The 12,100-nt window shown below is 45.2% G+C and overlaps 2 protein-coding genes across 7 annotated transcripts in view; one reads left to right on the forward strand and one right to left on the reverse strand.

The window, feature by feature from the left end:
* The window catches only part of KIF9 (kinesin family member 9), a 53,732-nt gene extending 53,464 nt beyond the window's left edge, over positions 1-268 (reverse strand). For both annotated transcript variants that reach the window (XM_058557114.1, XM_058557092.1), the window contains exon 1: positions 17-268. The gene's annotated coding sequence lies outside the window, so the exon portion shown is untranslated. The remainder of the gene's footprint in view (positions 1-16) is intronic.
* Positions 269-311: 43 nt separating this feature from the next.
* The window catches only part of KLHL18 (kelch like family member 18), a 51,174-nt gene continuing 39,385 nt past the window's right edge, over positions 312-12,100 (forward strand). For 2 of the 5 annotated variants that reach the window (XM_058557157.1, XM_058557165.1), the window contains exon 1: positions 312-617. In XM_058557157.1, coding sequence (XP_058413140.1) covers positions 489-617 — 129 coding nt within the window. In that variant the 5' untranslated portion in view covers positions 312-488. Of the gene's footprint in view, positions 618-7,424; positions 7,530-12,100 lie in introns of all 5 variants that reach the window. The other 3 variants (XM_058557185.1, XM_058557195.1, XM_058557175.1) reach the window with 3 other exon arrangements.

The raw sequence follows: 12,100 nt of genomic DNA on the forward strand, positions 1-12,100 counted from the left end.
CGTGGCCCCTGCTCACCGCTCCCGAAGTAGCGGCCCTCCGGCAGCGCAACGGCTGACAGCAGCGACCGAAACCTGGCACGCACCGCTGCCCGGCTGTGTACACAGTCGCCATGGCAACGGGCCGCTTGCGGAGATTCCGGAAGTATCCGGATGGTGGCGGAAATGAAGTCCGCAGTCCTCTGTTGAGACACGAGTAAGATCAGGGCAGAATTGGGAAGACGGGAGATGGGACTGATTAATCTAGGAAGACTGCGGCAGCTGCAGGCGCGAAGCCAGGTCGGGGAAAGCAGCGGTAGGAAGGCTGCACATGAACAAGGAAGCGGGGCAGCAGCGCTTCCGGCGCAGAGCCGTCGGTGACTACGGCGGCCGCGCAGGCCCAGCTGGTTCCAGCCCTGCGGTCCGAGCTGCAGTCGGCGCGCCCCCGCGCCCCGCCCTGCTTAGTTTCGGGCCGGCAGGCCAGGCCTGCGCAGTCGCGGCGGCCGGGGAAGATGGTGGAGGACGGCGCGGAGGAGCTGGAGGATCTGGTGCACTTCTCCGTGTCCGAGTTGCCGAGTCGCGGCTACGGCGTCATGGAGGAGATCCGGCGGCAGGGCAAGCTGTGCGACGTGACGCTCAAGGTACCGAGGGCCGGGCGGCGCGGGGACGAGGGAAAAGGGACCTAGTGAGGAGGAAAGAGGGACGGGGGAATAGAGGAAGAGAGGTCTAGCGGGCAGAGGGGTGGGGAAAGGAGGTTGGAGGGAGACCGAGTACGGGAGAGAGAGCTGCCGAATGGGAGAGGGGGATTGGGGCTGAGTGGGGAGACGGACAGGGACAGCCTCTCAGCCCTTAGAAGGAAAGGCTGAGATGTGCGCCGTTGAGGCCCTCGGAGTGCGAGACATTGGGGTGCCCGCCTCCCTTTTCTGTCACACAGAAAGAGAAAATGGACTTGCAGCCCCTCTATGGAGGAAGGGGCGGTGTCAGTCTCAACTTTCTGATGGGCACCGCTGAAGCACCTTCTGCGACACCGTAGACATAGTTTTTTGTCTCTCAAAGTTAGCTGTGCTGTTGTAGAGGCGCAGGCTTCTCTTTAGGAGTCCTTGCTTGCCCTTGATTGTTAGATTACTATTTGTCTCTTAAGAGCTTTTAAAATCAGATCTGGAAGTCTTTTGAGGTGGGCGGCTACTCTGCCCCACACTGGAAGACACACCACTACCACAGAGGTCTCAGAGAATGGACTGATGGGCTGCGTAGGGAGAGGGATCTTAACCACCTGTTCCCCACTGGCATTCTGGGCGCAAGAGCCAGCCTTCCTCCTGTGCTTTGCATCCATGCCTACTGGAGAGGCATGTGCTGTGCTGCTCCTTGGCCCAGCTGCTGAGCCACGTGGAGCCCTCCAGGTGGGGAAATGCTGCTGCAAGCCTTGTTCTCTGGTGGGCTTTGACTGGAAGGCTCTCAGCATCTGTGGAAGACCCTGTTTAAAAACAAAACTATGCAGAGATCATTTTGCTCTTCTTATTTTCTACAGGGTTAAGGAAACTTCTGCTTCCACATATTTGAGTCAGACCCCTGGAGACAGTAGAGTAGAATGGTTAGGAGTGTGGCTTTGGAGATAGAAGGATTTGGATTAAAATCCTAGTTGTAACCTTGGGCAAGTTAATTAATCTCTCTAAGCATCAGTTTTCCTAATGTAAAAATGGGGATGATTCCTAATTCTCACTATTAGTGTAAGGATTAAATGTGAAAATTTATGGTATTCTTTGCATAATGCCTGGCATAAGTATTTCCACAGTTTAAACCCCTCCCACAGGAGATTAGTTTTCCAAGAGAGGAGTGAAGTGGCCTGAGAGGGGAAAGGATCTTTAGAAGGAAACCATGGGGTTTGAGAAAAATGAGCTGGACTAAAGGAGGTAGAGGAAGTAAATACAAATGAGAGATTTTTGTCCATGGTGATTATGTGACAGAAGATGTTGAGGCTACTAGAGATTTGTAAGCAGAAGAATCATCTGGTTGTGGCGGTAACACTTGGTGTGAGTAGAGACTGGTGAAAAGCAGTAATAGGGGAGAGTTTTTGGATTAAGATTTAGGCTGTAGGGTGAGCCAGGGAAAGCTTGTAAGACACAGAGAAGCAAAAAGGACATGATAGAGTGGGATGGTCACAGATACTTCTACATAAATTAAAGCAGTGCATTTTGCCTCTGCATTTAATGCGGATATGGAATATAGCAACTCTTCAGCATAAAAATGCTTGGATGATTTTTCCATTAAAATGTTTTTTGTTCATTCAAAGGGACAAGTAAATTATCAGAGGTAGTTCCAACCGAGAGTGTCAGTCTAAATTGCTGTATTAGTTTCAAGGGTCTGGGCCATAAGGACCAGTATAAAGCCACAGGCTAGAGCTGGACAGGACCATAGACAGCATCTGCTTCCTTGGTTTTCTAACTCTCCTGTAGAGCCTGAGGAGCCCCTCGGTAGCAGTGTGATGGTGGGGCCAGAGAGAAGCCAAGCAAACCGGGCTCTGCCTCATTTCACTCCCCTTCATTAGAGCTGCTGTATGAAATCTGTTTTGGTCTGTCTCTTTCAGGATAGAGTCTTTCCTGAAACTTCTGGTGATTCCAGACTGTCTTCCAAATAGATAGGCACTGAAAATCTCATTGGAAGCTTTTTGGTGTAGGATGGGTTTATTGACTAGTGGGCCTCCCTGTAGGGCGGTGGTTCTCAAACTTCAGTGGGCATCAGAATCACCTGGTGGCCTTGTTCAAACACTGGTTCTTGGGCCTCACCCCAGAATTTCTTGTTCAGTAGGTCTGGCATGAGCCTGAGAATTTATATTTCTGACAAGTTCTCCAGTGATGCTACTCCTGGCCTGAGGCCACATTCCTAGAGCCACAGGATGATAGACTTGTCTTTTTCAATGGGATATGTTCGGAGTCCATGGATCTTCCTTCAGGCTTCTGCCTAGGTGGAATAAGCCTGACTGTTATCACTCTAGGAGCCTTATGGTGGGAGGGGACTGGAGTCTCTTGCTTCTGTATGCAGACTTTGACTTAATCCCCCTGAATGGTGCCACTTCCTTGTCTTCAGTGGTGCCCTGGTTACCCAGGTCTGGAGTCTTTAGTTCATCCTGTCCAGAGAATAAACCTCCAGTCTTCTGCTGGGGTGGTGACAGAGCAGTTGCTGGGGAAGGGCACCAGTACTGCCTGTTTTCAACCTTCCTTATGCACGTCTTCAGAGGAAACCTGTGTCTCCAACAGTTGAGTTTTGGAGGGGGTTCTGCAGTGGCTTGCCATCTGCAGCACTCAGTATTCTCCATCTAAGTCAGTGACTTTTCATTTGTCTGCTTTTCATCTTCCAAAATTGGGTACCCTTTCTAATCTGCTCTCTCTTTCAGCTTCTTTTTCCTTGGAAGCTTTGCTGTTCCTTGATTGTCAGTCTGAGAGGTAGTATAGCCCGACTGCCTGGGTTTGAATTCTGGCTCTGCCACTTATTAGCTGTGAAAACTTGAGCAAGTTCCTTAAATACTGGTGATTCAGTTCCTTCATCTATAAAATGGGGATCATCTCCTACCTAGTAGGAGTGTTAAGGATGCCATTAGTTAATACACTTAAAACAGTTATGTAGTAAATGCTCAATAAGTAGTAGATATTTATGAATAATAACTTAATGGGGTTTCCAGAGGGAGTGGAGATAAACACATATGTTCAACCTGCCATTTTGAATTTGCTTTAGCTTCTGATGAATTCTGGATGATTTTATCTAAACATAATGTTCATTGCCTTAAAAGAGTTTGCAGACCACTGCTCTCTCTCAGTAGCTTGCAGTTTTACAGATGAGAACCCAAGCCCAGAAGGAGAAGGGACTTGTCCAAGGTCACAGATTGAGTTAGGCAGAACTAGGACGAGAGGCTAGACTCCTGGTCTCCGTAGTCCAGGTCAAGTGTTCTCTCTTTTTCTTTTCCCCTCCCCAAAGCCCCAGTGCATGGTTGTATATGCTAGTTGTAAGTCCTTCTAGTTCTTCTATGTGAGCTGCCGCCACAGCATGGCAACTGACAGACCAGTGGTGTGGTTCCGTGACCAGGAAATGAACCCGGACCGCTGAGGCGGAGAGCGTGGAACTTTAACCGCTATGCCATCAAGGCTGGCTCTCAAATGTTCTTTCATGCGCTCCTGTTGCTCCTACTGTCACTGACAGTGACTGAACTGATTTCAGCTGCTACTATGTGAATTAATCTACCTTAGGTCATTTGTATTCATCCTTAACAACATGTCATCTTTTCTACCTTCGCGAGTTTTAGGGAGAGTATGAAAGTCAGCTTTAGCAGGCATGCCACATTCTCAAAATTCACTGCCAACTCTTGAACCTTGCTTAACTTTCTTTTTGGAAATATTTGAAATTTAAATTCTTTGGGTTCCTGTTGGATAGTTAAGTAGAGGCATAACAGAAAACGGTAATATATTGGATTTTTTTTAATCACATTCTGTATCTGTGGTGACTTGAAACTCTGAAAAACTGAAAGCGATGAATCTTCCCCCCAGAAAAATGCACCTACTTACATATGTGCAAAATTTTGCATTCAGTCTTGAGAGCAATTCCCCTTAAGCCCATCTTTGGATCTTTTTTATTTATTTATTTTTTTTGGTGAGGAAGGTTGGCCCTGAGCTAACATCTGTTGCCAATCCTCCTCTTTTTGCTTGAGGAAGATTGTTCCTGAGCTTACATCTGTGCTAGTCTTCCTCTATTTTGTACGTGGGACACCGCCACACCATCACTACTTGATGATTGGTGTAGGTCCAGGCCCAGGGTCTGAACTAGTGAACCCTGGGCTGCCAGAGCAGAGCACAGGAACTTAACCACTATGCCACTGAGCTGGCCCCCTATCTTTGGATCTTGAGTTATGAATCCAGCTATTATTCTCCTATCAGAAAAAGCCGAGGATCCTCCTTGACAAATCATTTTATCTTAAAAGTTAGAAGGATAGTAGTGCCCAGCATCTTGACAACCTATAGCATAAGGGTTGGTCTGAGTAGAGATTGCATCCACAGAGGCTCTCAGCCCCTCTTCCCAACCATCTGTTTGATCTCTTTTCCTCTAGGCTACCAGGAGCCCAGTGCTCAGGCTGTGTCTGTCAGGTTTATCTGGGTCCAGCAAGTTGGGCAGACTCCCCAGATTCAATGAGTGTTCCCCACAACTTCTTATTCATGAGATCTAGACTCACCAGATTCATATATTTCTATTTTACCCTCACCTCACATACTCCTTTCTTTTTCTTTATTTGTGAGTGCAGAATGGGGTCTCCAAACCTGCATACTATTCCTTGACCCTTAAGCTTAGAAGAGAGAGAAGCCTCCTGTACACACACACACACACACACACACACACTCACACACTTTCTTTTGTAACCACTAATAAATGGTTCCTCAAAGATCTGGCATCAGTCTTCTCAGCATTTTCCCAAGGCCCCTGCTGAGGTTTTAAACCCAGGTCAGAAAATTTAGCCTCCAGAAGGAAGTGTCTTTTCTGTGGGTGAAAGACACAGTATTAGAATATTTCCTTTTGACCCACTAAATCCAGGTACACAATTTTCACTGGAACTGGCTTCAAGAGCCGCAAATTTGAATCTGGAATCATGCCTCATTTGTTGTCACACTGATTTTGTGATGAAAGAGTAGGTGGAGAAGGATATCAGGAAGTGAAGTAAGGACTTGTTGATGCATGCCATTTTTATGTTATGTGTGGTAAGTTACACAGGTATAATTATAGAGCTAGAATAATCATATAAAAAGAGCCATTGAAGTCCTCTATCAAAGCCATTCATTTTACAGATGAAAAAAACCCTGAAGCTTAGAGTTAAAGGATTGCCCAAGGCAGAAAGCTGTATTATCTGAGATCCAACACAGCTGTTTATTGATGGAAGCAATGCTTTTACATCCTTTTGTCAGATTACTCACCTGCCCTGCTGATGGTATGAAGCAGAGCAGGGAACAAACCCCATCTGCAGTATCTTCTTTGAGTATGGAGGACAGTGATGTGTACGTCCAGATGTAACACCGCTGTTCTATTTCAGGAGAGAAGAAAGATGCAGGCTTTTTCTGCTAGTCTTCTGGACATATGAATTCCTGACTCTTCTGATTTTGAAATGACACCGTATTGGAAAACTTGTGCTTATGAGTATTATTCATTCCCAGGGGTTTCTACTGACTTTTTTTCAGATAGTTGTGTTCATATTCAGCCTTGCCTCTTTTTAATCAGCAATTAGAACTGAGAGGAAGAATGTGCTCCTTGAAAGCACATGTGCACTTGTGATATGAATTCATACTCATCAAAAAGTCAGTTTTGCTCTCTTTCTTCTTCAAATTATGTTATGGGTAGTGCTGTTAAATTTGGTCATAAGATGAGTGAAAGAGCTTGATGCTGCCTGACATGTGGGTGGGGAAAGAGAGTTGGAGATATCTTGGAGAATCAGTTGCCAGCCAAGCACCATTCATGGGGTTCACCATGAGGCTTCTGGAGCATGGCCACCGGCTGGGTGAAATTAAGAAGCCCATGTTTGGGGATACTTCTTACTGCAGGCTGTTCCTTTATTATTTTGTACATGAGACTCCATTGTTTGTCCCTTGGCCATACCTGGTTCAGCTTGTAGGCTGCTTGATGGAATATGAGACCACATTGTTTTTCTAAAGGTGTGTTCCTAGCCCCTCCTAAATTACAGGCCTGGCATCTACCTTCCTACTTTTGATTTGTTGAGTGTTGGCACTCCCATTGCCTCTTCAGTATGGAACCAGCCAGCTTCCCCACAGTTAGTTTAGGAACGCCTTTTCCACCCAAACAGCTGATCACATCACCACTTGTTCCCAGTTGGGGAGTAGAGAGAATGAACCAAGACGTGTGAATCAGGAGTTGGCAAGCATTTTCTGTAAAGTGCCAGATAGTAAATATTTTAGGATTTGTGGGTCATACAGTTTCAGTTGCAGCTACTCTATTCTGATGTTGTAGCACCAAAGCAGCTGTATACAATACTTAAACAAATGGGTATGGTTGTGTTCCAGTGAAACTTTATTTACAAAAATAGGTATGAACCAAACCCATTGGCTGTGGTTGGTTGACTCCTGTTGTACAATGATATGGCCTTTGTAAAGTTTAAGACTTTCGGAATAGCTTGCACTTGCTTTATTGCCCCAGTGTGTACTTCTATAGTTTCAACACAGTATCTACAATTGGAAGCATCTCTTGTTAAAGAGTACTGCCAAACCAGAAGTGAGGGACATTCTTTTTCTAGCTCACTGCAGGTGATCATGGGACTGTCCTGGCTGGTGACTGAATAACTGACATAGGAGAAGTCACTGTTAAATTTTGCATCTCATCTTTAAAGTCTTGTAGCTCTGCTGGAGCTTGAAGCAGACTATTTCCAAAGCATTAATTAAAGACACCGTGCTCCCTTTCTGTCTCAGTTGAAGCTGAGGATGCTTAACTGCTTGCAGAATGGCAGGCCAGAGGAGACCGTGATGGCTCCTGTGTTCCAGTGGACCTGACCGGCTGTGTTCAGGGCCGTGAAGGTAAGGGCCAGAGTTTGGGCTTTTTGCAGGCAAAGTAGAAGATCAGTAATTCAAATATGGCCCAATATTTCTGGGCAGGCTGTGCTGCATGACTGATCAGAACACAAAAATGCTTTTCAAAAAATCAGCTCAAGAACAGATATTTGTACAACCATGTTCATAGCAGCATTATTCACAATAGCCAAAAGATGGAAGCAGCCCAAGGGTGCATCAGCACTTGAATGGATAAACAAAATGTGGTACATTTTGTTCCGTACATACAATGGAATAATATTCCATACATACAATGGAATATTATTCAGCCTTAAAAAGGAAGGAAGTTCTAATACATACTACAACATGGATGAACCTTAAAGACATTATACTAAGTGAAATAAGCCAGTCACAAAAGGACAAATATCAAATGATTCTACTTAACTGAGGTAACTACAGTAGTCAAATTCATACAGAAAGAAAGTAGAATGGTGATTGCTCAGGGATTGGGGGGGAGAGGAGAATGGGGAGTTGGTGTTTAATGGGTACAAAGTTTCAGTTTGGGAAGATGAAAAAGTTCCAAAGGTGGATAGTGTTGATGATTGTACAACAATGTGACTGTACTTAATGCCACTGAACTGTACACCCAAAAATGGTTAAAATGGCAAATTTTATGTTGTTTATATTTTACCCCGATTTAAAAAAAGGGAGATGATAAGCTCAAGTAGACTTGTTATCAGGTGGGCAAGTGAGATTGCTTACAATGCTTTGTGACTCTGAAGACACTAAAAACAGAATTTGTCTTTGTATCCAAACCCACTGATCAGAAACATTTGATACTAAGGAGTAATCTTTCCTGTTCTTAAGCTTTTATAGTATGCTGCCTCGGCTAAGAGCCAAATTTTGTTAGCTCAGCCCTGTAGCTGCATTTCAAATGGTCACTTAAAAGGAATTGACTTCTAAGAGATACATATTTAAGTGATGCACGCATGTTGTAAGCTTATTTTTTCTGTGTTGATTTGTAAGATCTAAATGTCATGTAACTTTCACAGAGCTGTCCTGAGGACCAGCAAAACACACTGTGGTAACATGTCTTCCAAGTAAAGGTTTGTTGGCATAGTCTACAAATTACAAATGGCTTTCAAATCTGTATTTCTACCCTTTATTTTACTCCTAGATACTAGACCTCTATTTCCATTTGTCCTGTTGATCCTCATACTCATTATGTCTAAAATGAAGCCTCTTTCTCTTCTAAACCATCTCTCCTTTTGTTCCATTTATGTTAGGATGGCACACCATCCATCTAGTCATTGAAACTAGGATTGAAATCTAGTCATCTAGGATTGAAACTCTGGAATTGGCTTTGGCTTGCCCTCTCTCTTTTATGTGTATTTTGTGGCATTTATCCCAATAATAATTACATAATTATTTGCAGTATTGTAACTCCATGAGAGCAGGGCCTATGACTGAATTATTTACTGAGGTGTCTCCATAATAGGTGCTCCATCAACCACAGTCCTAATTCAGATCCTTTTCACCTTTTACCTAACCCAAGATTTGATTAACTGTAGTAGCATGCTGAGAGAATCCTTACGGACCCTTTAGGGAATGATCCTTGTGCAGCTAACGGATTGTTTTTCTTCAGGTTCAGCTCTGATCATGTCGTTGTTCTCCTGCTCTAAGTGGCTTCTCGCTTCATTCTCATTCAGCAGTGTGCTTAGCAGATAAGTCAGCGCCTTTCATGTGCCAAGCACTGTTCTAGGTGCTGGGGACACAGCAGTGGGCAGAGTAGGCAAAGCCTCTGTGAGTGTGAGCTTACATTCTAGTGGGAGGTGGGGTGGCAGGCAATAAACAAATAAATAGCTATAAAATATCCATTGGTTATAAGTGCTATGAAGGAAGATAAAGCAGGATAAGGGGACTGAGAATGCTTCTTTGTTAGAGGGACCAGAGCCAGCCTCTCTGAGTAGAGATCTGAATGAAGTGAGGGAGTGATCCATGAGGATACTTGAGGGAAGAGTATTCTAGGCAGAGGGAATAAGCACAGAGTCCTGAGGCAGCAGCATACTTGGTGTATTTTTTGGAAACAGCAAGAAGCTGGGATAATAAGAGTAGAGTAACCAAGGAGAAAAGTGGAAGGACATGAGGTCGGAGAGCTAGCTCCTCAGGCCCAACACAGTTCCTTGCAAGGTACAGTGTGGCTCAGTAAATACTTGATAAGTGAGTGAGGGAATGAATGAATGAAACTAGACAGTATATATGTATTTATTTATGAATGAATGAATGAACAAATGAAGAATTAGGGCAAGGTATAAGGGTTGTACCTAAGAAAGATGGGATGCATTTTCCATAGTTCATGAAGAGAGCACAGGATTTCGCTTGCACTTTCCCCTTCTTCTCCTGTTCGGGAGAGAGAATGCTAATGGCCAGGGCAAGAGAGACCAATTCTGGCTTGTTCTTGAAGAAACTTCTGTTCTTCTGCACACAGAAAATCAGAGGTTAGAATCTTGTCAGGGGAACAGGGGATAGAGCAGAGCTGCTCAGCTCTTGGTACTTTTAAAAGGTGCTCCCACCCATGTTGGGTAAAGCTTGTCTTTTTTTTCCTGTGTCCATAGGCTGTCATTTTAAGTCAGCAAGACATCTGGGCGTAGCCACAGGGTAGCAAGAATGCAGAAGCAGCAGGTGGTGACTGGTTTTCGGTAGGATTAAGGGAAGGACTGCTGATTTACCTGAATCTCTGATTATTCTAAGCTGCTCACAGAAATCTGTCACTGCCGTCTGTGAGACTTAAGAGGGAGAAGCTTAAGGATGTCCTGTTGGTGCTGACAGCGACTCCTGGTTGACTTTTCTAGGACCACCAGCTGTGTTCTTGTGGCCCCTCTCTGCCCTTCTCCCCTAGTTACCCACGGTCTCCTCCTGCTGGCTGTCTTTTCATAACCTACATTCTCCAACTTCTCAGCCTATGTTCTAGTATTCCTTTGGCTTGGAGGACCCGCTCGCATCTGCCAGCAGAGTCCTACCCAGGCTTCAAGGCTCTTTTTGTATTTTCTTTTCTTAAGGAGAGAGAAATGGCCAAACACTCCTTCCTCTGTTCTCCTAAAGCATTTTGCATTTGTGTGTTCACTATTGTCTTGTGGTCACAAGTTTGCACACCTGTCTCCTTGCCAGCCTGTATGTTTCTGTTAGGCAGAGACCCATGCCATCTTTCTTTTGCCCGGCCTATCACAGTGGGGTGGTGTTGTGTGAAATCCCATCTCTCTGAAGACAGTCTTCTCATTTCCCTCCAGGTGCAGTTAATCTCTCCCTCTTCCATTGTACCTTTACCCCTCATTACTCAGAGTATTGTCATTGTACCAATAGCATCAGCATTGCCTGAGAGCCTGTTAGAAATGCAGCCTCTCAGGCCCCACCTTAGACCTGCTGAACTAGAGTCTGGGGATTCTTATATCCTGTGCATGTGAAAGTTTGAGAAGCATTGCCTTAACACTTGGCTCCCACTCCCCTTACCAAACTGAACAGAGTGTAGATGTGTTTGAGTGTTTTTCTTCCCCTCTAGATGTTGAGCTCCTGAAGCATGTGAAGCATCTATTATCTAGCACATTTCTTGGCATGTTTCAAGTACTTGAAAGTGTTTGCTGAATTACCTTAGAGGGCCCCTGGTATTATGTTCGAGACGCTTCTTCAGTCAACATATTATTGACTGCGCATGGTGCCTTGCTAGGTGCATGAGGCACCCTGCTGTGAGTGGGAGTCAGCCCTATCTTTGGCATTTAAAGATTGGTGGGGGTGATAGATACCCATCAATTAATTTTGAGACAAGGCAGAGTGTGGTAAATTCTGTAACTGCACAGGTATCACTAGAGGCCTCAGGGAACACCAAAGGAATGGTAGTTATTTCCAGTTCAGAAGATTTGTGTTGGTTTCATGGAGAGGATGGTGTCTAATTGGTACTTTGCGGGACGAATAGGATTTTGACAGACACACACGGTGGGAAGCGGCATTCCAGGCTGGGGAGAGGCTGTTCAAGGGCCCAGGGATGAAAGTGCACATAAAAGGTGTTTCTTGAACAAGTAAGACATAGAGGAGCAAAGTGGAAGGTGCGACTAGGGAGGTGGGTTGAATGCAGCCTGAATTCCTTGACTTCTCAAGGAAAGAGGAGTCTGGGCTGGTAAGAAACATCTGCAAGTGACATGCTGTTGGTACAATTAGGTGTTCAGTGGTTTCTGTGGACTCCACCCTCCTGTCTCCCTCTCTCCTCCCATTCTACCTTGCTGGACATGGGTGGGAGGCAGAGGAGGGTTTGGAAGAGGTGAGACAGGCCTGACTGTTTTAGCCAGCTCTTTACTGGCTCTTTATATGGGACCATAGCCCCAGGTCTTTTTTTAGTGCCAGCTGGTCAGCCACTTCCTCTCTCACCCTCTTCCAGAGTCACTTAACCTAGAGGGGCCCCCTCATGCAGAGAGACCCAAGCTCCATCAGTAGAGGGTTTTAGACAGTGTGCTTTAAAATGCCATCAAAACCCCAGACTGAACCCAGTATGTTTGATTATACTTGCCATCTGTTTCCCAACCCCGTGCATTTGTGAGGACTAATCATTT

Source organism: Diceros bicornis, chromosome 2 (assembly GCF_020826845.1).
Source record: "Diceros bicornis minor isolate mBicDic1 chromosome 2, mDicBic1.mat.cur, whole genome shotgun sequence".
NCBI classification, from domain to species: Eukaryota; Metazoa; Chordata; class Mammalia; order Perissodactyla; family Rhinocerotidae; genus Diceros; species Diceros bicornis.